At 41.7% G+C, this 26,337-nt stretch overlaps 1 protein-coding gene across 4 annotated transcripts in view; it reads left to right on the top strand.

Moving 5' to 3' along the window:
• Nucleotides 1–26,337, top strand: part of ACOXL (acyl-CoA oxidase like) — a 353,848-nt gene that overhangs the window by 25,099 nt on the left and 302,412 nt on the right. For all 4 annotated transcript variants that reach the window (XM_072770257.1, XM_072770256.1, XM_072770255.1 and 1 more), the window contains exons 3-8: nt 7,166–7,249; nt 17,114–17,200; nt 17,550–17,648; nt 21,023–21,137; nt 22,106–22,192; nt 23,980–24,052. In XM_072770257.1, coding sequence (XP_072626358.1) covers nt 7,166–7,249; nt 17,114–17,200; nt 17,550–17,648; nt 21,023–21,137; nt 22,106–22,192; nt 23,980–24,052 — 545 coding nt within the window. The remainder of the gene's footprint in view (nt 1–7,165; nt 7,250–17,113; nt 17,201–17,549; nt 17,649–21,022; nt 21,138–22,105; nt 22,193–23,979; nt 24,053–26,337) is intronic.

Here is a 26,337-nt window from a genome sequence, read left to right as displayed (position 1 = left end):
TAAGCCAGATGCTAAAATAATTTGTAAAACAGTAAAACAATAAAAAAAAAGTAAAACAATGCCATTCTTCTTATTGATTTTTTGGTTTGGAAATTATGGTTATTTTTCATAAGAATTATGAAAATTATGTCATGGGTATAGTGTTATTTTTAAGTGAATAAAAATTTTTAGAATTCTTAGTTTTAATTACAAGTATGGCAAATTGATAGACATAGCCCACATAAACAAAAGCTCTTTGGAATCCTCAATAATTTTTAAGAATGTAAAGGGGTCCAGAGACCATAAAATTTGAGAACCACTGATCTAAATCATCCACTGTTTTCTCAAATTAGCTTAAAGGGGAACTGGCAGGAGATTTATATTTATCATACTATAACTTTACATGGCCTTATATTTATATAATGTTTATTATGGTATAATTATTATTTCAACCAGAATTTTAGTCTCAGTTTGGGATGGTTTTTGTTTTTCTATTTAAAGAACTACCAGGTGAGTGATCATATCTAAAATGGAATAAGACTCTGAAGTCAGCTCACCTTAGAAGGCATTTGGAAATGGGCAGAATGGTTGCATTCCTAATTAACCCCTAAAAAAAAGGAGCAGCCTTTCCCAGGAAGTTACACTGAAGCCATGGGTGTGTTGTGGAAAAGGAGCTTAGTAGAGAATATGCCAAGCAGGTGCGTATGTCTTCTTTGCCACTAGCCCTTTACACCAGCCCATCCCACCAAGGCCTGCTTTGCTGCCCACAAGAACTAGTGCCAGTCCTGATTGGTCCTGCAGACCATGACCAAGTACACTTCCCCCACCCCATCCCAGTACTGGTTCCTGACCTATTTTGAGCTCTTGGCTCTAACACCCTAGCCTTGGCTCTGCCCTTGGCCCTCTGGCTTCTGTTTGTACTGGAACCCAGGCTTTTCCTAGTGGGCTGCGACAGGCTGCCCCTGGCTCTTGGTCTTGTATGCTGCCTTTGGCAGGAGTCCCTGTCCCAGCTCCAGCTCTGCAGACTTGGACTCTGGCCACTTGGCCAGCACTCTAGCCAGGCCAGCCCTGGCCACAAGGGATGCCGTGGAGGATGTGAGCAGAGATGACAGGACAGAGTGGCCTGTTTACAGAAGTTCCTCTGTGTAGATTGGCAGCTGAACTGAGTTGTCATCTATCATGGCCACAGGAATTACTTGAAAGAGCATGACAGGGAGTGAGTTGGGATCCACTCAGAGACTCTAGGGTAGCCAGAATCCTGGTGTTCTTTATTTACTGTACTGTAAACAATTTGGCTTAATGAAAACTTCTTATTTTCAGGGTTAATTATTTTTTTAAAAATTTTTAAAGATTTTATTTATTTATTCATAGAGACAGAGAGAGGGAGAGGCAGAGACACAGGCAGAGGAAGAAGCAGGCATCATACAGAGAGCCTGACGTGGGACTCGATCCAGGGTCTCCAGGATCACACCCTGGTCTGCAGGCGGTGCTAAACCGCTGCGCCACTGGGGCTGCCCTTCAGGGTTAATCATTATTCTTGCAGTGAAATGTGTAAAATAACAGTAATTATTACTGACTATAATTTCCTAAGTCCCTTCTATGTGCCAGGTGAGGCCATTCACTCATTTTACAACCATTTATTGAACACCTACTATGAGTCAGGCATTGTTCAAGAGGCAGTGATCCAAGCAGACAAAAAAATATCTGTATTTATGGAGCTTATATTTTAGTCTGGGAGAAAGCAGACAATAAAATAATAAGTAAATTTGTGGGACATCAGATGGTTGTCAATGCTGCAGAAAAAAATCAAACATGGTGAATAATAAAATTATTGGAAACACTTAAAAAAATCAAACATGATAAACTGGAAAAGAAGTGATATTATCTCTCTTCACAGACAACATGGTCTTAGATGTAGAAAACCTTTTTATGTTAAAATTAATGTAAAACAATGCACTTGCCATTAACCTATAAGTAAGCTCATGCATTAAGGTGATCATCAATATGATACATTCATCATTACATGCTGTCAATATTGATAAATTATATGATTACACTAATAATAAAAAAAATTTCCAAAGCAGGCAGGAATTTAGTAGGAAGCATCAGCTGCCAAGAGAAGAGGTATTAAATTTAAGGCAAGAATTTGGAAAATCCTAAACTGTCAGGCTACTTCACTGATGTTGTAAAGGGAGAAAAAATATCCTTAGGCAGAGCCATGGGAATGTCACCTTTCATTGTTCCTGGTATTGGGCTTTCCTGGAGTGGTCAAGGACCCTGGGGAGAGCAGAAGTATAATGGCTCCATCTAGCCTTTGTTATAGACTTCTCCCAGTGCCCTACTATGTGGCCCCAGCAGAGGAAAAGCAGAGAGTAAAAAAAGACTGATGTGGAGGCCATCGTTAGATGTTTGGATTTTCTTGCAAAAGTAACTGGAGTCATTGGAGAGTTTTCACACTGGTGGCTTGTGGGGAAGCAGGGAGCCTAGCATGATGCTTATTTTTAAAATATTATAGTGCCTTGATCACAGTTTATAAATTGGTTCAGAAAACATATATGGAAATGCAAAAGACCTGAAATTGTTAAAGCAGTTCTGAAAAAGGACACATTTGGAGGACTTCACAACTTGATTTCAAGACTTATTATAAAGCTACTCAAGATTATGTGGTATTAGCATAAGGAGAGACAGATCGATTAATGGGACATTATGGAGAGTCCTGAAATAAACCCATACATATACAATCAATTAATTTTTTTAACAATGTTGCCAAGGCAACTCAATGGGAAAAGAAAAATCTTTTCAATGAATAGTTCTGAAACAAGTAGTTAAATATACATAAAAAAGCTAATCTTGATCCCTATCTCATACTACACACAAAAATAATTTGAGATGTATTATATACCTAAACGTAAATTCTAAAATTACAAAGTTAGTAGAAGAACAAAGGAGAATGTCCTGACTCTAGGATGGGCAGAGGTTTCTTAGAGAGGACCCCCAAAATGCTAAACATGTCAAAGAAAAAACTGATAAATTGGTCTTTTCAGAAACTGTTTTTCATCAAAAGACATCATTAAGAGAATAAAAGGGCAATCCAAAAACTAGGAAGAAATATCTGCAATGCATTTATCTGAAAAAAGTTATGTCCAGATACAAAGGATTTGTACCCAGAATATATAAAGAATTCCTAGAGCTCAATGATAAAAGACAAGCAACCCAATCTAAAAAATGGGCAAAGGACCCGAACAGACAATTTATAGAAGTATATAAATGGCCGATAAGCATATACAGATGTGTTCAGGATCTTTAGTCATCTAAGAGATGCATATTTAAGCCCATAATGTGATGACATTACACTCCCTCCAGAATAGCTAAAAATGAAAAGATGCACACTACTGATGAAAATGCAGAGAAACCAGAAGGCTTCGATATTGTTGGTAGCAGTGTGAAATTGTATAACCATTTTGAAAAACTGTTTGCCAGTTCCTTACAATATTAAATACAGACCTACCCTTTAAGCCAGAAATTGCATTCCTGGGAATTTACAAAAAAGAAATGGGAACATATGTCCACAAAAAGATTTTTACATGAGTGTGTGTATCAGCTTTTCTCATAATAACCCTAGACTGGAAAGAACATAAATGTTCATCAGTATGAGATTGGGCAAACTGTGGAATATTCATAGATGGAAGACTACTGAGTCATGAGAAAGAACTACTGACATACATAACACCATAGACACTTTATTTGCATGAAAGGAGGCAGCCACAAAAAGGTACATTTTGTGTGATTCAATTTATGTAAATTAAAGAACAGGCAAAGGCAATGGATGATGATAAAATGAGAACAGTGGTTGCCTGTGGGGAGTGGGGACTCTGAAAAGGTGCATGAGGGCACTTTCTAGGGGAGATGGGAACATTTTATAATCTTAATTGGTGTAAAGGTTACGGGTAGATAATTGATCAGAATTCATGTGCTTAGGCTCTGTGCATTTCACTATATGTAAATTTTACCTTAATAGTTATAAAAAAAGATCATGATGTCTGATGTTTGGGGCAGAATAGAAACAGGGAGGCCATCTGGGAGGCTGTTATGATAGTCCAGGCACAAGATAGTGGTGGATGTATGAAGTAGATTTGGGATCTCTTTACAAGGGAGGGTCAAGGACTGGTTAGTCTAGTTAGTCCATCTAGGGCCTTTAGAGCTAAGGCCCTAGATGACTGAATACGTGAAGCCCATTTATTTTATTTATGTATTTTACTCTGACCCCTTCTCTTTCTAAAATAATTTAAGGCTAATTATAACAAAGGATATGTATTTGATAAGACTGAGAAAACATAACTAAAATAGAAAATTGAAACCAGAAGGTAGAAGAAGCAAATAAGTCAGTTTGGGGACTGATAATAGAAAACTAAAGATCAGGAAACTCTGTCCAGTACCCTTGGCTGGGGCTGCAAATGGATTACAAAGAGGGTGGTGAGGGTCTTTTATATCAGAGAAATAGATGGCTCAAGCAGTGCTGAGTCAAGATGATTTTAGTTGAAGAAGAATATATGACTTTTGGAGACTCTCTGGGCTTATAAAACCAAAATTGTATATTTTTGTAGAGAGAGGCAAAGGCAGGCAGAGGAAGAAGCAGGTTCCTCGCAGGGAGCCTAATGCGGGACTGGATCCCAGGACCCTGAATCACTACCTGAGCCAAAGACAGATGCTCAACCGCTGAGCCACCCAGGTGCTCCTAGAACTTGATTTATAACAGAATATTGCATCACAAAAAGCCTGATACATCAAGTGCTCTCCAAAGAAATAGGGGATATTTTAGGGAAAACTACCTTCTGTCTGTCTGGGACAATCTATTATGCAGAAATATAAATAGCATGGGTATAATTTAGGATAAAATACAAGCTTGAGCATATTCTCCATAATTTATGGAATTATCATTTAAAGTTAATACAAACTGTCATTCTGACATGGGAATTGGATTTGGTTTGAATATATCAAGTCTAAATAAAGGCAGCTATTGATACGTAGAAATACTGCAAAAAAGTATATAAAAATACATGTTGATTATTTATTGATCATTATCAGTACAGACAATTTATTAGGTTATCAACTGAATGACAGGGGAAACTTGTCAATAATAGACATTCTTTAATTAAGAACAATTAATGAATCAGAAATGAAATAATTGAATAAAAGAGAATTTAAGTGTGGGGAAGATGTTAAAAATATATGCCAGTAAGGCAGTCAAATCCAATTAAGCCTAGTTTTAGTTCTGGAACTTTTGCTGGACTTCTTAAAATAGACCAGTCCAAATGAATGCTTAAATCACCATCAGAGAACTCATGGCAAACTCATATTGGCATTGCCCATCAGATCTAATAGCAAAGATTGCTGTCTCGTGCAGAGACTGGGGAAGGAAAATAATCATCATAAATAATTCATAATGGACAAGATGGCTAAGTTTGGGGTTGATTCTTTAGCAAATGTGATTGAATTTATTTCAAACTGGTGAGTAAAAATGACCACAGTTGGACAACATTAATGACAAAGGCATGTTCTTGCATCAACAGTATAAATGGAAGGAATACAATATGAAGAAAACTGTGAACAGTTGGGGATTCTGAGGGATTTACTTACTCCTGATGGTTTACGTTTGGCCACAACAGAGCAGGTGGTTTAGGATAAGGAAGGGTTTGTTGTAATGATGTAGTATGGAATGACTCTCAGGAAGATCACTTGCTCATTGGAATGTGTTGATGTCAGGTGCCCTATGGGGATGAGGCTGATGGTACAAAAAAGGGGTGCGGTGGCAGTAAAGTCTGGACCACCGAGAGTCACCTGGGGCTTCTGTAAGCTTAATTGTGAGGCGTGGGGGCAAGATGTCCATATGAGGAGCCCAAAGATCTTGTTCCAGGTCCTTGCTTTTCTATTTACTAGGTGATCCTGGTTGGATGAGTCTGTTGACCTCCCGAGTCTAGACTTTTCTGTTACATGGGATCTGTACTTCCTTTCTTGCTTAGCGTCTCAAAGAGAGTTGTGAGGATCCACAGGACAGAGGATACATGGGCCATCTGAAAAAGTCTGCACGTATCTGCTACAGTTGGTTTTTTGTTTTTGGTTTTTTTATTTGCTGGTAACTAACTCTCCAGTGTGAGCTGAAACTGGAGCCAGGCAATGGTTCATGCTCAAGCTGGAGTTATTTTAAGAAATAATCAATACAAGATGCATTGGGTTGGAGCCACTGTAAGAGTCATAAATCTTGACAGTCTTCTATTTGATAAAATTAATACTGTTTGAAAGAAACATTGTAAAAACCTGCAGGAGGGGAAAACCTAGTGCGTTCTGGGGGAAAGAGCTTAAGCCATTGTGGAAACTGAGTCACTCTAGGAAGACTGGGTGACCATCCTGTTGCTGGTGGGGCAGTTTTCAGGCACATGTCCACACAGGCACGCACACAGGTGTGCATGCACCACACACGTATACACACACGTACACAAGGGCAACAGGTACCAACTTTGTTGGCTGGGTCTCAGAAGACTGGAGAACAAGGCCGCCTAGCATTAATTCCAACAGTGGATAATTGCAATTTGCGCACTCAGGGGCCTACCATCTTCTAAGGAAATGCCGCCTGCCTCTGAATTTTAAACATAAGACAGCCTCGGGTTTTTTGCCCTGTCTCATTTCTAGCTGGTGAAGAGTATGCTCTCGTAGCCTTGGGATTGGTTTTGGCTGTTGTGTACAGGCCTCCCCTGTTGGTGGGAGCATTGGTTATGCGCCAGCAAGCCTCTGTTGCTAGGCAGGACCCGTGTTGCTAGGCAGAAGCGTGGGGGAGGGTGTCAGACTCCGGGGAGCTCACGGACAAACTTGGTTGAGGCAGCACAAGGCACGAAGGGAGCCTGTCAGGACCCTGCCTTCTGTGGGGATGCAGCCGGCTCTCCTTGTATGCATGTGGTCAGAGACCGCAAGGCCACGTTAAAAAAAAAAAAAAAAAACCAACAAAACTGGATGAAAACATTTATTTCAATAAGGTCATCAGAGTATTTCTAATTAAAAATTGTTTTTATTGTGTTGAATTTTTATTATAAAAGTAACATAAGTTTATTATAAAAGATGTTGTTACATTAAAACGCTTCATTAATTTTAAAACCATAAGGAAACCTTGACATTGGGTCTGTCATGTTTTCAGGCAGAGAAAACAAAGAATTTTGTCAATCGAAGCCTGGTCATAGGAGAAGTCCTCTCCACAGCGGACATGGCCACAGGAGTGAAGGTGAGAGGCTGTGGGCACCGCGCCCTTCATGAGCTGATACTTAGTTTTAAATAACCAGGAGTACAAAGTAGAACCCTGTAAGTATCAGGTGTTTACTGGAATAGATGTCTGTAAAATGGTACAGCGTACAACCCCCCCCCCAACCCCGACTTCCTCTTTAGCCATTATATTCAACCTCTTGCTCATTTGTTCTTTGCTTTTCTTTTTGTTTAGTTTTATTGCACTGTGTCAGACAATTATTTTCACTTGTTCTCATTTTATAAAAGCGGTTTCATAGTCATTCATGATTTAGTTTCTTCACTGAAATGTTATCACTAAGGTAGATCTGTACTGTGGCATGCCACTGCATTCATATATTTTTTTGATCTTTTTATTTTGAAATAATAATGCTCACAGAAAGCTACCAAAATAGTACATAGGGTTTTATGAACTCTTCACCGAGTTTTCCTCTGTGGTGACGTCTTATATAGCTGTAATGCAAGGTAAACCAGGAAACCACCCCTGCTACAGTACTGTTCTAGTATGGTGCTAGACTACAGAACTATACTACAGACCTTCTTCAGATTTCACTAGCTTTTACATGCACTTCAGTGTGTGTGTGTGTGTGTGTGTGTGTGTGTGTGTGTAATTCTATGCAGTTTGGTCCCATATATGGATTCATATGACCACCACCACAATCAAGATCTAGAGTTGTTTCATCAGCACAAAGGAAGTTTTAGTGCTACCCATTGGCACCCAGTCCCCACCCCGTTCCTGTCCTTTGGCTACCACTAACCTATTCTGTCTCTATAGTTTCACCATTTTAAGAATGATATATGGATGGAAATTCATTTGTTTTTCATATTCCTTTATGTGAATTTGCTACAACACATGGAATTCTTAGACTTCTCCATTTTTGTTGTTCATATGGGTATAATGTGGTATTGCACTGTGGGCTTGCTTTGCGTGTCCCACCTCACCAAGAATGGTGAACAGAATAGTTCAGCCGGTGTGATGGCCATGGCTCATCATGGTACCCTAAGTCTCCAATGGAGGGTCATTTGCATTGCCCTGCATATGCTCTCTTTTCCTTCCTTGGCAACTGTGCCTCAAAATAGGTCCCTGCATCCAAACATTCAGTCCTGATGTCCCCAAAGGGGAGAAATAAGTAGAATACGAAGAGAGAATGAACAGACAGGAAGCCAGGTCAACTGTTGGTGAGTCCAAAATGGCAGTTATTATTTGTTTTGCAGTGTAGATATTTAAAAATGGGTAGGAATTAAAAACAAAGAAAATTGTTAGTTCATCTGTGGTGAAGGCACCCACCAGTAGGTCCTTTGGGGGAGACTGGCTTCCATGTGATTTCAGCCAGGCAGGGTCTCTTCCCTCCTACTTGGGTTGGCTGTGGCTTCCAGACAGAAGAAATTCAGCTTAGATGCAACAAATAGATTCCCTTAGAAATACTAGAGGTTCCTGGTCTAAACTCATGATCCTCAGTTTGTGTTGTTTCCATATTGCTCTCTACTTCCTTTTCAGCAAGCTTGTGGTAGGATGTCCATGCAGAAATCACCATTGGGTGTTCCAGCATTCTAGATGGGGAGCTGTCTCCTTGGCATCTTTGGGTCTTACACTGACCCTAGTGCATAGAACTGCACCGGGAATGTTTGAATGAATAAGGGAGGGTCAGCCTGTGGTTTAAAGCAGACTTAAACATTTCAACCACTTGCAATGTGTGGATAGTATTTAAATTCTGGTTCAAACAAACTGTAAAGAAAAACTATGTACTAGTTGGGGAAATATAAACATTGGATATTTGGTGATATTAAAGGATTATTATATTTTTATGTGGGGTAATGATTTTAGGGTTATATTTTTAGAAAGAGTCTTTATCTTTTACAGATGTATGGGACATAGTTAGGGATGAAATGGCAGGATGTCTAGGATAAACTTCAAGATTATGTGGGGTATAGAAGGGGAAAGTGGATTGGGGGAAAGATGAAGCAAAATGGACCATAAGCTGGTCATTGTTGCATTCATTATACTCTTGTATTTTGGTTGAAATGTTCCAAAATAAAAAAACTTGTAAAAAAGTTTTGCTCTGTAGTATCCTAGAAGAAAATATGAATAGATCTTAAGACATAGGTCTTGGGACACCTGGGTGGCTCAGTGGGTTAACTGTCTGACTCTTGATTTTGGCTCAGGTCATGATCTCAGGGTTGTGGGATCGAGCCCTGCATCAGGCTCTGTGCTCAGCAGGAAGTTTGCTTGAGATTCTCTCTCTCTCTCTCCCTCCACATTTTCCCCTCCTGCCCAAATAAATAAATAAATCTTTAAAAAAATAAAGAAAGAAATAGGTCTTTAAAAATGCTACTGTGATCATGTCCCTCCTTTGCTTAAAACTTCTTTCCCTTATGCTTATAGAAGCCCTCCTATTTTTGATATGGTCCATGGGTCCTTGTGTGGTTTGGCCCTACTCACTTCTCCAGATACCTATTGTCTCACTTTGTCTCCTCCTTAGGGGGCCTGACATGTTGGCCTTCTTTCGTTTCTCGCATCCACCTTTGGACCACTCTTGCCATCACCCTAGAATGGATTTTTCCCTCTCCTTCACCTGTCTGATACCTGCTCATTCTTCAAGTCCCAGCCCAACTGTCCTCCCCTCAGGGAAGCCTCCCTCAAGTCTGCAATTTAAATCCTATCTACTCGTCATCTGTCTTTGAACCTTTGTACCTTACAGTTGTTTGTCACAGTATGTGCTATTTTGATCTTCCGAATTCATGTGTTTGATTGATGTATGTCTCTTAGCACCACTAGAGGGCAAACTTCTTGAAGACAATCATGCCCTACATTTTTGTTCTGTGGTATCACTACATGAGAATTAAATGAATACATAGGCCTTACTGGAAAGGTTAAGAGTAGAATTAGGGTATGACTCAGGAAATCCATTCCTCTGTATATACCCCAAGAATTGATAAGAGATAGATATTTACTCAGATAGATACTTGTATGCCAGTGTTCATTGCAGCATTATTCACAATAGCTAAAGGGTGGAAACAAACCAAGTGTCTGTCACAGAAGAATGGATAAACAAAATGTGGTACACACATATGATGGAGTATTGCTCAGCCATAAAAAAGAACGAAGTTCTGGTACATGTTACAACATGGATGAACTTTGAAAACACGATGCTAAGTGAAATAAGCCACACACAACACAGCAAATATTGTATGATTCCACTTACATGAAATTTCTGGAATAGGCAAACTCATAGAGATAGAAAGTAGATTGTGGGTTACCAGAGGCCAGAGGAACAGGAGAATGGGGAGTAGTGGCAGGGCACAGAGTTTCTGTGTGGGGTGATGAAAAAGTTTTGGAGATAGGTAGTGGTGATGGTTATGCAATAGTGTGAATCTAAATAATACCACTGAGTATACTTAAAAATGGCTAAAATGCAAACTTTATGTTAAATGCATTGTGCTAAAAGGTTTAAAAAAACCTTTTAAAATTGAACAAAAGTTACGTTAATCCTGTTTGCTTTCACATATATCATTTGTTGCAGAGGACTAATTTTTCTTGTGCATGGATATCCTAGAAATTTGGAGGAAGGGGTAGATTTTGCTCCTGAGTCTAGCCTGTCTTTCCTGTGAGCAGGGGAGGGAGATGTGGTGTGCTCAGAACAGTCCCTGGGAACCCTGGGGTGGTCATGGCAGCCCCAGATCTCACTTCTAGCCCAAGAGCAGCTGGTGGCTCTGCCTGCTTTCCTTTACACCTGCGCATAAGCTGGCTATCGACTCAATGAGGGAGTGTCAGCAGCAGTTCATCTAAGTCATCTGTGCTCCACAGGCCTGGGCCCCTTTTCTCTCTTCCTCCACATCTGTGTTATCCAAAGGCTCTGGGTGTCCCTGAGAGCTTCAGACAAACATAGTTGGACTAACACAGCCAAGTGGTGGCAGGGCCAGGGGCTGGCTCTGAAAGTGACTCACAGTGAGGTTGAGGGGGGTGGAAAAGTGAGAGGTGCCAGGAAAAGGTTTCCTTTACTGAGGGCTTTGTATCCCTGCTTTAGTTTGGGAGCCAGCCCAGGTCTTCTACCAGGCACGCTGATGCAGTTTGAAAGGACTCTAGGGCCCAAAGAGATGGACATGCTTCCTTTTCTTCTTCCCCATGACTGTTCCCCTTTTTCTTTATTTGAACCACCCTACTATCTGTCCAAATTGCTTGGGCTGCCATGATAAAATATTATAGCTCATGTGGCTTAAACAACAGAAATTTATTTTCTCAGAGTTCTGGAGGCTGGTAAGATCAGGCTCCAGCTGATTCAATTCCTGATGAGGACTCTTCCTATAGATGGCTACCTTCTCACTGTGTTCTCACATTGGGATTGGGCATAGAGAGATAGAAAGAGAGAGCACTTCCCTTATAAGGGCACTAATCCCATCATGAAGGCTCTACTCTCGTGACCTCATTTAAACTTAATTAGCTCCCCAAGATCCCATATACTAACACCATCACACTGTGGGTTAAGACTTTAGCATATACATTTTGGAGGGAATCCAATGTAGTCCTTAACACTATCCTTTCTGGGGTCACCATTGTCTCAAAAACCACCTGCAATGCCTCAGTGTGTTCCATTTGCTCTTGGAATGAAAAGAATCTGAATGCACTCGAAGGTTCTTTAGGGGACCCACTGTTGGACTATTGTGTAGAAAGGGACTGGAAGGGGGGATCCCTGGGTGGCTAAGTGGTTTAGTTCGCCTTCAACCCAGGGAGTGATCCTAGAGACCTGGGATTGAGTCCTGCATCGGGCTCCCTGCATGGAGCCTGCTTCTCCCTCTGCCTGCGTCTCTGCTTCTCTCTCTCTCTCTCTTTTTCTGTCTCTCATGAATAAATAAATAAAATCTAAAAAAAAAAAAAAAAAGTGGGGGGGGGGGCCTGGAAGGGCCTGAGAGACAGAATGATGTGGGTTTATGTCCTGTCTCTAGGACTTCGCAAAGTTCACTCATGTTCCCTCTATGTCTAAGCTCACGATGGGTGATCTTTATTTTCTCTTTTGTTTAGGTGGTGCAGCTAATGATCATTCATGGGCTGTGTTCAGATTTAGATTAATGATGCCTATGAGGAGCTGCCTGCCATGGCTGGCATGTAGTAGGAGCTTGATAAGTGGCCGGGATGGTATCCCCCAAGATGTGGCCTGGAGCCATTCCTGGCAGTCTTCTAGGTAGTGGCTCAGTTACTGGATTGAGGTGAAATCAATCAGCATTCCAGCTCCAGCCCACTAACTTTCCCTGCCATGGTGGTACATCTTTCTTGCTAGTTATCATTTGGAAGTTACGAGGCCCCATCCTTGGGGCCTTGAACCCCTTCAGCCTGTCCTGACCACAGTTCCCAGCCCCCAGGTAGCTCTGACTGTGGCCTACAGAGCCTACTGCCAGCCATCACTGGGCATGTGGTGCTCATGACCTCATGTACCTGATGTAGCTGTCCTTTCACATCTTCCAGATAAGTGAGAAGGAGAGAGGGAGCTTTCCCAAACAAGCAACACAGGTACACATACATTTGGAGATTTTGTTAGGTGTCCTCTCCTTTGTCTTATTTCCTTGCCTCTGCTTTCTTTGGTCTTTCTCAGAACAAATGGGCTTATCTGGGTCTTGTCTGCTGAGGAGGCCTGGAGGTCAGGGTGCCCACTGGGCAATGATGACAGCAGTAGACACGGTGCTCCTGGGGAGGACACTTTACCCTGCTCCCTTGTGATGGATTAGTGCCATTCTTCATTCAGTTTCTGCATCTCTGTCTTAGTGAATTCATCCCCTCCTCCCTGGCTCCTCCTGCAAGCAACCCCTCACCCAGTCCCCACCAAGCAGTTAATGGGCCTCCGTCCATTTAGAGGCTCAGGCCAAAAACTCAAGTGTCACCTGGAGTCCTCTCTTGGCTTCTTTTCACAATTCCAATCCATCAGCTCTGTCTCCAGAATCTACTTTGAATGCCCCTGCTTCTCTCCCCCTTCACCACCATGGTCTGACCACTGCTCACCGGCTTACCTCACTGGCCACTCGGTGGGCATTCCTCTCTGCTGACTGGGCTGAGGTCCATGCTCCTCCCAGGGTGCACCTGGGGAAAGCTTGTGTCAGGCCAGGGTGTCATCTTCTTGGAACCCTCAGGTGCTCCCCCTGCTTCAGCCCCAGTGGGTCAGATTATCTGCCTTTCAGAGAATGTGGATTTGGCAATACACTTATGAGCACCACATTTTAAGTGACCATGTGGATTGGGATCATGCATACACCACCTATGTTAACTGCTGTGGTTTCTGCAAACCTAGAGATTTCATTCACCAGCCCAGTGCTCCTACTAATAACATTTAATGAATGGAGGTTTTTAAAGTGTAGATGAAATATTCTCTCCATTCCCCCTTTCTAAAGAGGAGGAAAGGATTTAAAATCTGGAAAAGGAATATATTTGTAAAGAATGCATTAGCCACCAGCCAGAGAGATTTAGGGGTGGAAAATTCAACCTGTTTTAGAAAAACACTTTTCTTTAACTTGATTTCCAAGATGGTGTATGGGCAAAAATTACTGTTTGGATTGATTGCATCTTTCTGGGCTGGAATTAGCAATGTGATTTGCAGTGTGTCAGGATGATTCCAAGGATGCTTTATGGTTCTTCGAATGAAAGCACTTCATATGTCAGATGTGACTAGTGAAATTCATCTGTCATATCAGAGCTGTTAGAGTTGGTGAAGCACCCTTTCAGACAGCACCAGACTGGTCACACATGTGGAGTGCAGAGATTAGTTCTTGCTAGAGGCTGGTGACAGCTCTCGGATGGGAGCATCTGAAGCTTCCATTCCCGCCATTACCCTTCCTGCAGGGTCTTCCTTGGGGTTGCTGTGTCCACTAAAGCTCATTCAATTGTAGTGACCCCAGGAAAAAAAGATACCTATTGGTTGTAACTGAAGAGGTGAGAGTGCAGCAGGCTTCCGGCGTGGACCTGTGGGACCTGGTCTCTCTCATGTTTCTGCTTTGTCTCCTTCTTACCACATTGACCCCATGTGTTGTTTTCATGTACCAGCTCTCGTGATCGCAAGAGCAGCCAGCAGCACTAGGCCTCCATGCTTCCAGATTCCATTGCAATGAAAAGAGAGCTCCTTTTGCCTACCAGCTTACCCATGTGTCCCAGAGGATGCTCTGGTTGGACTTACCCAGGTCGTGTGTCTATGCAGAAGCCATCCCCTGCGGCCGTGATATTATATGTATCATGTAGATCAACCACTTCTGGGTCCCAGGCTCATAGAGCTGGGGATGGGGGTCAACATCAGCCATAAACCACTGACTGGAAGAGGAAGGCTCCCCAGAGGAAAGCCAGGGTTGTGTGTCTGGGGGAGAGGAAGGCATTCTAACCTGCAGACACAGTCAGTGTCTATACACTTGAGCTCTTCTGTCTTTGTCATTAGTCCCCTACTCCCTTCAAATGGCCCCGTTCCAGCTACCCTTCCTTCTTGTCTTTCTCCTCATCTTTCTCCTCCTCTACTTCCTCCTTGCCAGCAACACTCTTCCAGGGTTTATAAAAGACCAAAGTACTTGGCACTTGACTGTCACTGAATTCTCACAACAACCTTATGAAGTGCTATGAGGCATTAGACAGCTTGGGTTTGGATCCTAGCCCTGCTTACCATCCTAGGGTGCAGCCTTGGGCATGTCACTCTCCCCTCTGAACCTCAGTGTCCTTATCTGTCAAGAAAGGGTGATGATGTGTTTTTCCCAGGGTGGTTGTGAGCATGAGTGGGCTTGTGTATATGAAGCTCAATGCTTAGAATGGTGAGTGCTCAGTAAGTGGGAGCACTCATCCCTCACTGCATTTGTCACATGTGGAGACTGAGGATTGCTATTTGTCCCAGGTCCTACAGCCAGTGTGTAACTGAGCTGGGCTTTGAGCTGAGGCCATCTCATCCCAGGCTGAGGGCCTGTGCATTGTGCAGCATTGCATTTTCCATCAGCTTTCCTGTTTGTTGACTGTTTCTCATGGTCGAGCTCACTTTGCAGACTGGGCCAGTGCCTGGAAGCAGTGCACAAATACTTTGTGACACATCTTCTATATACCAGGCACTGAGCTAACCCCTGAGCAGACAAGGCAGACTGCACATTCAAAAGTGTCATTTGAAAGCAAAACAAAACTGGAGGTATCAGAATTCCAGATTTCAAGTTATGTTGCAAAGCTCCAGTGATTCAAACTGTATGGTGCTGGCATAAAAATAGAGACATGGATCAATGGAATAGAACAGAAAACCCAGAAATAAACCCACAATTATATGGTCAATTAATCTCTGAAAAAGGAAGAATGAATATCCAATGCGAAAAAGTCTCTTCAACAAATGCTGTTGAGAAAACTAGACAGCCACATGCAGAAGAAGGAAACTGGACCACTTTCTTTCATCTTACACAAAAATAAACTCCAAATGGATTAAACACATAAACTTGAGACATGAAACCATAAAAATCCTAGAAAAGAGCACAGGCACTAATCTTCCTGACCTCAGCTGTGGCAACATTTTTCTAGACATACCTCTTGAAGCAAGGCACATATAAGCAAAAATAAATTATTAGGACTACATCAAAACAAAATGTTTCTCCACAGTGAAGGAAACAACAAAACTATAGTCAGCCTACTGAATGGGAAAATATATTTGTAAGTGACATATTCAATAAGGGATTAAAATCCAAAATATATGAAGAACTAATACAACTCAGTACCCCCAAAACAAATAATCCAGTTAAAAAATGAACAAAAGACATAAATAGACATTTCCAAAGATGACATACAAATGGCCAACAGACACGTGAAAAGATGCTCAACCTCACTCATAATCAGGGAAATGCAAATCAAAACTACAGTGAGATATCACCTCACACCTGTCAGAATGGCTAAAATCAAAAACACAAGAAACAGGTGTTGGCAAGGATGTGGAGAAAAAGGAACCTTCTTGCACTGTTAGTGTGAATGCAAATTGGTGCAGTCACTGTGAAAAATGGTATGGAGATTTCTCAAAAAGTTAAAAATGTAACGCCCTACAATCCAGTAATTACACTACTGAGTATTTACCCCCAAAGTACAAAAACACTAATTGGAAGGGATACTTACACCTCTATATTTATAGCAGCGTTACCTATAATAGCCAAACTATGGAAACGGCTCAAGTGTCCATTGACAGATGATGAATGGATAAAGAAGATGTGGGGGATACACACACACACACACACACACACACACACGTATATGTAAAATGGATATAATGGAATAGTACTCAGCTATAAAAAGAATGAAATCTTGCAACAACATGGCTAGAGCTAGAGAGTACAATCCTAAGCAAAACAGGTCAGTCAGAGAAAGACAAATACCATATGATCTCACTCATAGGTGGAATTTAAGAAACAAAAAAAAAATGAGCAAAGGAATTAAAAGGGAGAGAGACAAACCAAGAACCAGATTCTTAATTATAGAGAATAAACTGCTGGTTACCAGAGGGGAGGTGGGTGGGGAGATGAAGAAAATAGGGGATGAAGCTTAAGGGGTGCACTTATGATGAAATAAAATAAGATGGAAAAAAAAAGAGTCATTTGGTGAGCTGAACTGGGCAGCCCTGAGGATGGAGAACTGACATTTTTCAGTGTTAGGGTGGCCCCTCCAAGAGAGACAACCATGAGTTACGTCTGCGGAGAGGAACTGGAGCATCTCAGGCAATGGAGGGGAAGGGCATGGATGCCTTACCATTTGTGGGACTTTTGTAAAACTTGATGAGCTGAACAAATGCTCCTCGAATGGAGTTTGGCCAGGGGTTTAGTTGTCATTAACCTCTTGACTGTTGCTAACATTGGTCTATATTGTCCTTGTTTTCAGTGTGGAATAATTTATTGGCTATTTGGCGGTGCAGTCAGGAATCTTGGAAGCCCAGGACATGTAACTAAGTGGCTTCAGCCACTCCAGGTATGGCGTGTACCTCAGTAGATGTCTTCTTCTATGGAGAGCCTTTAAAATTCAAAGAAACAAGATGTGTGTGTGTGTGTGTGTGTGTGCGCGCGCGCACGTGTGCATGTTTGCAGAAAAAAAATAAGAGAATTAGTGTCAGCAAGAATCTTGTTCAGAATGAGAATTTCAAGACTGCCTTATAAAAACTTGTGTTTTTTATCATATTAGCTGTCACTAGGCTGAACTCCTAGTTTATATCTCCAGCTCCCCTCCCCTCTTTCTCACTCACATTCTTGACTATCAGAGGTCTGCAGCTAGAGCAACCATCTGACTAGCTAATTCCCTTCTAATATCTGGTGAACTCCAGGAGCAGAAATACACCGGGATGTTTGCCATGACTGAGAGGGGCCATGGGAGCAATGTGAGAGGGATCCAGACTGAAGCCACCTTTGACCTCTCTGCGCAGGTGAGGATGCTGCCCATCATTCCGCAGTTCCGGGCTGTGGGAAATCTGTTCAGAACCAGACTCTCCTCCTTCCTGGGGCCAAAGTCCCCATATCTTTAGCTTCTACTCCCCCTGAATAAAGAAACTATTTACTTATTTCACTCTCCTTTGCAGTTTCTCATTTGATATTGGGTTTTTCTAAGAACTACAAAGGAATAAATACATTTTGAAGTTATTTCTTGGCATGAGTTTGGGTCAATATACGTGTGCAAGCATGGGGCATGAGTGTAAGTGTGGCTACTCAGTCTATTCTTTCCATTTTCTGAGTTTGTTTTTTAGAATCTGAATTTTTCCTAGGAGGTTTTCCTGACCCACAAATGCTACTTAGAGGTGATTGGGGTCTAGAATAACAGATTCAAGTAAGGGTTGTATTGGAATATGTTCATCCTTTCCTCCTGCCCATATGCTAGTTCTCTACAATAGTCATTGATGTCCAAGGTCATAGCAAGAATAATGACTGACATGTATTGAATGCTCACTATGGGCCAGGCTCTGTGTCAAGTACCTTCTGTATAGTTTACCGTATTCCCTTGCAATAACTATCCCAAAAGGTGACGGTAAGCCACGTCTGGTAATTTAGCACGTGTGTGCTAGACATCAGGGTAAGCACTCTATATATAACATTGTTTTAAATATCCTATAGTTTTCTAGGGAGATACTGTTGTCCCTATTTTACAGGTGGATAAACTGGCTCACAGAAGTTAGGAAATGGGCTACGAATATGCAGCTCATGAGCCAGGTTGCTTCAAGTGGGACTGCCCCTAAGAGCTTGGCTTTCCTGCTAGTGGTGGTATGCTGACCGGCCATCTTTTGAGTTTTTGCTTGGTCAGTTTTTTCTTTCCCTAAACCATGATACTGAGGTTGCCTTGCTGTCGTTAATGGGGGATAAAAGAAACTCCACCCCAGAATTCTTATTTCTTTCTTATTACAGTTTTTTTCCCCCCACAAAAATCATTTCCCTGGGTGGGTCCCATTTTCCCCAAACAACATAAATGATTTAGCTACTTGGTGTATTTCGGCAGCTGTTGCCTTCTGCAGGGGAGTTGCAAAGTTGAAATCATAATGATGAGGAGACTCTGGTGAACACTCTGCCTCTGGTGGGAGTGAGAGAGAGAATAAGCCCATCATAAACTTGAGCCACTGAGAATTGACATAGCATTCATAGCAATGAATTCTCCTTCATTGCATTCTGTGTTTTCCCCTTCATTTCCCTTTTAAAATGTGAGAGCATATCAAATGAGCTTCTCTCCCTTGAGAACTGTTTCAATCTCTTACATTTTTTGGTTATTCACTGCTGTGGGTTGGCTGTTTTATTTTTTATTTTTGGACAGTGGTGCTGATAGTGGTAAGGATAATTAAGAGGTAAGAGAGAGTTTTATTTTTACATTTTATGTTAAATAGCAAAAATAAATGGAACTATGAGCTCTCTGGTCACAGCTTTTCTTTTTTCTTTTTTTTTTTTTTAAAGTGCTTTACACTGCTGACCATTTTGTTGGCCTTCAACCACTAATTATGGTAAGAACCAACACACATGGTGTGCATTATTTAGATCCTGCTTCAATGCCAGCATTTTGGCTTATGCAGACTTTCCCAAAGCAGTATTTTTGCCAGAAGTGACAAACCTCCTTTCCCAGAGTGTATCACATGTTAAAAGGGATGGATGGCCTCTTGTCTCTCTCCCCACCCCACCAGATCTTTTCTGCCAGGTCAAGGTTACTACTCCCCTTCCTACCCTCGAGGGTAAGGGTGCCTTTACCACATGTTTGTTTTTGTTTTTGTTTTGTAGTATTTTTGTTGTTGTTGTTACTGCACCCAGCGTCAAATAATTCCTTTCTTTGAGAAATCCTGACTGGCCTGATAAGACAAGGGCAGTCTCCAGAGACTTCTCTTAAAAAGATTCAGTTTGTCCATTTATGTTTCTGAAAAGCGCTTGCACATGTTAAAAGTTTCCTTGTGCAAACATATGTCAGAGAATGTTTTCTTAGGCTTCAAGAATGTATTTCTTGGCCAGCAGGAAAAATGTAGTCTATATACTTTAAAATCTGAACTCTGAGATAATTTTTACATGATCAATCGCTCGTTGGTTTAGTTCAGCCACATCTTCGATATAATCAGCTCCAGTTAAACGTGCACTTCTGCTCTTTTGCCATTTCCCCTAGGTTCCCCAACCTGTCCCAGGTACTCTGTATTCAGAGCTGGCAGTTATTGTCAGTTCTCCTTGACATGAGGTTTCAGGGTAACCTGGGTAATGAGCAAAATTAGAAGTAAAGGAGATGCCTGGGTGGCTCAGTGGTTGAGTGTCTGCCTTTGGGTCAGGGCATGATCCTGGGGTCCTGGAGTCAAGTCCTGCATTGGGTTCCCCGCAGGGAGCCTGCTTCTCCCTCTGCCTATGTCTCTGCCTCTCTGTCTGTCATGAATAAATGAATAAAATGTTAAAAAAAAAAAAGAATTAGAAGTAAAAGGGGGAACATTTACATTGTGATTCTATACTGGTTTCCCGAGAGGAAAAGAAAGAAGACCGAGGTTGAGCAGAGCCTGAAAACAAAAACCCTGCATCTTCTTTTTTTTTTTTTTTTTTTTTAAACCCTGCATCTTCTTAACCAATGTTAATTTCAGACTGTTTGGAGCTGGAATCCTTGGTCATATTATGGAGACAAACTGGGTGGCATATTCTAAGATTCTTTCCCTTATAAGGTAGAGAATTATTTACGAATGCTTCAGTTTAAGGTCTTATACATTTTAGGGGAACTTTTAGTTATTCTATTCATTGATCAAGAAAATGGAGAGGCAGGATCTGAAACAATGATCCAAAGGCTCAAATGAGGGTTTTTCCCTTTATAAAAGTCAGAATTGTGTGGGCTGAGATTCTCAGGAATGGTGGGAATAGGTCATGGTTGCTTACTAATCTTGCTTGCATCCTGGCATGCAGTTTTGGCCTTCGTTTACTTGCTACTTAAACAACAGAGCCATATCAATGAGGTAGAGATTTTCAAGGCCTATACAAGAGTGAAGGGCATGAGGAACCAAGTGATTTGTCCAGAAGAGGCAGTGCCCAGCAGATAAGATAAAACACACAGACATGGACTCATCCAACTAGGGGCCCCAGATCATTAGATGAGCCATCCTTTCTTGTGAACCTTGCTGGTGGCTTATATGGGAGAGGCTGAGTATATATCACTAGGGGCTTGGGGGTTTAGTCTGCTCTTCTGCTTTGAAATCTTCTGAGTGTGTCCTGCTACACGATGTGGATCTGTTTCACAGTATTCATTGCAGTGAGCCAAGGAATTGAGATGAGCCACCGGAAAGGAAAACTCTGTCATTCTTTTTTTGCGTAGGAGTTTGTGATTGACACACCATGTGAAAATGCTGAGAAGATGTACATCGGAAATGCGATGTATGGGAATTATGCAGCAGTCTTTGCTCAGCTCATCATAAATGGAAGATCACAAGGTTTGTGCTGGCACAGAAAGCTAGAATAATTTTCTTTACTTTTATGATTTTCCAGTAAGTACTTTACCTTGAAAGTGCACTGCACTGGTTTTATTTTGTATAAACTCAGTATCAACTTTATTTCTTAAATCTACACAATGCCTGAATTTATTATTACATTTTGGCATTACAGTAGTCCTCCTCCTTGCCCCCTTATTGACGGTTTTGCTCTCCACGATTTCAGTTACCTGCTATCAGCTGTAGTCTGGAAGCAGATGATCCTCCTTCTGATGTATGGTCAAAGGGTCAATAGTAGTGTAACACTGTCACATTGCCTACCTCATTCCCTGCATGTCATCTCATCACATAGGCATTTTATCATCCCACAGTGTCACAAGAAGGGTGAGTGCAATGCAATAAGGTATTTTGAGAGACAGAGACCACAGTCACATAACGCTTATAGCATATAGATGTAATTATTCTATTTTTTAAAAGATTTTATTTATTTATTCATGAGTGACACACAGAGAGGCAGAGAAGGAGAGGGAGAAGTAGGCTCCCTCTGGGAGCCTTATGCAGAACTTGATCCTGGGACCCCGGGACCATGACCTGAGCTGAAGGCAGATGCTCAACCACTGAGCCACTCAGGTGTCCCTAATTGTTCTATTTTATTATGAACTATTGTTGTCCATTTCTTACTGTGCTTGATTTATAGATTAAACATGATTGTAGGTATGCAGATAAAGGAAAACACTTGGCATACCTAGGGTTCAGGACTATCTATGGTTTCAGGCATCTACCAGGGTCTTGGAACATATCCCTTGTGGACAAGGGGGTATCACTGTATACACTATTATGCACAGTGCACAGTCCTAGAACTGACTGAATTGCAGAATCAACAAAACTGTATACTACTCCAGGAAATGAATAAAGCTTTAATTGTATCTTTAGAAAAGAGAGTTTGGCAACTGTCTCTTTGCCTTCCTCAGGCCCCCACTGTTTTATCGTTCCTATCCGTGATGAAAAAGGAAGCTTGTACCCGGGAGTGACCGCTATTGATATGATGTACAAGGAAGGTGAGTCCCCAGATGACACTCCTTCTATCCTCATTTGCACTTCCTGCCTGCTCTCAGCCCCACCCAAGGAGAGTCTAACCTAACTCACCAAAAAAGTGAAGGCAGCAAAGACTCTCTGATTTTGAAGACTGATGAGTCTTTTATGTCAGAACTGTTGGGGAATGTTGAAGATTGCCATTTATGAATATACATTGGTCTTATTTTCTCCCAGCCTCTAGTGTTATCTAGTCATAAGGCAGCTTTGCCCTGAGTAATTTTGCATCCTCTCCTCTTCTTGGACCAGTGGGCTCTCAGAACACAGATTGAGGTTCTCTCTTTCTTGTTCCTGAGCCACGGTCTGGTTTTGGTGCCTAGGAGGCCCTGATGAATCCCTAGGACTGACTTTGTGGATGAGTTTGCTGCAGCTCTTGTACCCCAGACTGAGTGGCTTAAACAACAGAAATGTATTGGCTCACAGTTCTGGAGGCTACACATCCAAGGTCAAGGTACTGACAGGGTTGGTTCTTTCTGAGGGTTGTGAGGGAGAATCTGTGCCAGGCCTCTCTCTGTAGATGGCTGTCTTCATGCTTACATGGTCTTCTTCCTCCTTGTATGCATGTCTGTGTGCAAATTTCCTTTTTGTAAGGATGCCAGTCCCTTGGATTAGGGCAACCCTAATGACCTCTCTCTAACTTGATTATCTCTGTAAAGACCCTGTCTGCAAATAAGGTCATATTCATAAGTACTAGGGGTTAGAACTTGAACATGTGAATTTGGAGTGGGAGACACAGTTCAACCAATAACATTGTGAGAGCAGACTGTACCTGTGGGCTCTGCTGGTTGTCCCCAGCCAAGGCCAAACCAAGCCAAAGAAACAGGTGGGAGAAGGAAAAAAGAAAGAAGAAAGAGAAGAGGGGGCATAAGATGATTCTTTGGTGGTGGAGGGGACAGTCTCATCTTGTTCAGCCCCTCAGTGTTTATTGACCACTGTCACAGTTGCAGGAATGGGCTACAAGTGGGGTTGTGAGTGCTCTAACTGTATCTCTCAGGATTGACTGAGGCCAGGAAGGCCTCTTGAGTCAAGTGCTGCTGAGAGCAAAGGGCCCAGCTCTTGTGAAGTGGTGCCAGACATTTAAAACACCAGCAACTTCAGAAAGTCTGCTTTGGTTTCCTTGTAAGCTCCTAAGTGCAACTGTGTCCTTGTCAAGGGGTATTGTTCTAAATAAGGACATTTACTAAAGATTGTTTCCCCCTTAGATTAAATCTTCCTAAGTGTGAGATGAACAAAAAGTAGACCCCAGACTCTGACAGGTGTCATTAGGAAGTAAATCAAGTGGCTTTCAAAAACCTTCTGAGGAGTTGGGTCACCCTAGTCACTCACTGCTGTCCTTGTGGCCATTTTCTCTTGAGTCTTTCTAGGCATTTGACTTCACAAATTTACCCCTTGTTCTGGAAAGGAAGTGTTGGGAGGGAGGAGAAATTTGACTTCTGTATTACTGGGGGAGTAAGTAGCTTTGCTGCCTTCACTGCATTCAGCCTGACATTCCTTCTATTGCTTAGAGCTCTTCCTTTCCAAGTCGCAGCACCCAGATCTTCCACCTGAGCCCAGGAGCACAGAAGGCACAGTTCTTTAAGAAAACAAATACAGAGCGTTCCCATCCTTATCCCAATTAGAGAAGCATCAGCCATCCTGGGAGTAAAAGAAAGTGTTTTGGGTTTTAGTCGAGACAGGCCTGGGAAGTAACAGGAATCATAGTTCTGATACTAGCATGGATTTGCCTCCTGCAGCTGTTTTCTGCTCTCTCTAGGTCTTCATGGTGTGGATAATGGGATTTTAATATTTCACAAGGTTCGGATACCAAGGGAGAACTTGCTGGATAAGTGAGTAGTTTTCACTTTAACTTGGATTGGCTGTACCTATGATCTCATTACTTTCCCAAGCTAGGCCTGGCACCTGGGTCTCATGGGCTGCATATCCAGGCTGTCTTCCAGCCACTACTACAAATTTATTGATCATCCGTTGGAAAATGTACATAAGAAAACAGAAAAAAATTAAGGTTACCCAAAATGCTATTACCCAGACATAATGATTGTTATGCATACTTTAATGTGTAACTACCTAGACTTTCTTCCAAGCTGGTGTATCAACAGAGAGGTGTGTTTGCTTTTTACTGAATGAGATCCACTTATAAGTTCTATTTCTTATAACTTGTCATTTCTGTTTAACATTATGTCAAATGTGGTTTTTTTAAGATTTTATTTATTTATTCATGACACACACACACACACACACACACACACACACACACAGAGAAAGAGGCAGAGACACAGGCAGAGGAAGAAGCAGGCTCCATGCAGGAAGCCCGACACAGGACTCAATCCCGGGTCTCCAGGATCATACCCTGGGCCAAAGGTGGTGTCAAACCGCTGGACCATCAGGGCTGCCCATGTCAAATGTTTTTATGCAACAGGAAATACATATATACATTATCATTTTCAATATTGCCATAATAGGCTGTTAAATAAATGATCTATAATTTATGCAATCCATCCTCCTTGTTGGACATTTAGGCTGTTTCCTGAAAACTTTTTTTTTTTTTTTTTTACTATTACAGACCAGGTAGTGTTATTGCCTCCTTTGTGGGTAAGGAGGTAAGGTACCACCTTTTAGCTTAGGAGGCTCTTGTAACCAGTGCTGCTTGGATGGATAATGTGAGAGGTGCTCAGTGTCATTTCCCAGTATTCCACTGATGTCAGGGTGGGTTAAACCGTGAGGTGAAGGCTACTTCTTCAGGTGCATTTTAGGAGTGAAGCTCTAGGGGTTCACATTACACTTTGTGGAGGCCAAGAAACTCCAATTGCCTTACTTTTCTCAACAGCATTTCATTTATCCAATAAAAATCCTGACCTATAGTCAAACTGAAATCTGTGAAAAAGCAAGCAAACAAGCAAGCTCTGCATAGTCAGCTTTACTATAGATATTCCTTTAACATTTCACTCTTTTTTATTGCCTGAAAGCTCTTGCCAGCAGATAGATGTCATAAATGCCAAAAGTTTAGGAAAAACGTGTGGGAAACAAACTTTAAAAGGACCATTCTGGTAAATTCTGCCCCCCTCCTGGCCCTGGGAATTGGTAGGAAATAAAATGGAAATAAAGAAAGCATCTTTGCAGTTATCCTGGTGTGTGGGGAAGCCCTTAGGGCCCCTCAGGAGTCACCAGCACCCACAAGAGCAGGTCTGAGCACCACCAGCCTTCCTCAGAGGCATCTGCACATTTTCTGATCACTTAGCAACAGCTCTCCACTCTGGGAGATGGAGAAGATGGAAGGAAAACCACAGATGTAGAGCTCCTCATATGTGACCCACCCTCATGAGATCTCAGGGGCCTGACCAGTCTGCCAGAAGCTAGATTCATTGGCTTAGCATTCATCCAATATACTATAGATTAGAAAGTCAGATCCAGCCAGAAAGAAAAATGATAGTGAGCTACATGGTCCATAGAAGACATGAGAATATATAGATTTTTTTTGATAAGCAGGATTTGATTTTAAGCCATTCTATTGGCATATTAAGCTGCCCAATATGTCAGAGAGCAGTAGTGGCAACACAGGTATTTTGAAGGAGGCGCCCCATTTTTGGGATATTGATAAAAAATGGACCAGTAAATAGATGTTCAGATTCATTGCAATCCTTGTCAAAATCCCAGTTGCCTTTTTTTTTTTTTTGGCAGAAATTGAGAAACTGATCCTAAAATTCATATGGCAGCACAAGAGGGTCAGAATAACCAAAACAGTTTTGCTAAAGAAGAACAAAATAGGAGACTCACTCTTCTGATCTGAAAATTTACTACAAATCTACAGTAATTGAGATGGTGTCATATTATAGTGGATCCCCCTGAAAGCAGGTGGGAAACAAAAAAGAAAGAACAAAGGAAAAAACCCACTGTAGTATTGGCATAAGGATAATAGGTGGACAATGAAAGAGAATGGAGAGTCTAGGAATAAAGTCTTACATTTATGGTAAATTAATACTCAACAAGGATAGTAAGACAATTTATTGAGGGAAAGAATAGTCTTTTGAACAAATGGTGCTAGGACAACTGGACATCCACATGCAAAAGCATGAAGTTGGACTCTTTTCATCCCGTATACAAAAATTTTCTCAAA

This window comes from Canis lupus, chromosome 12 (assembly GCF_048164855.1).
Source record: "Canis lupus baileyi chromosome 12, mCanLup2.hap1, whole genome shotgun sequence".
Lineage (NCBI taxonomy): Eukaryota > Metazoa > Chordata > Mammalia > Carnivora > Canidae > Canis > Canis lupus.
Note: the sequence above shows the minus strand (reverse complement) of the source record. Positions and strands in the feature narration are given on the sequence as shown.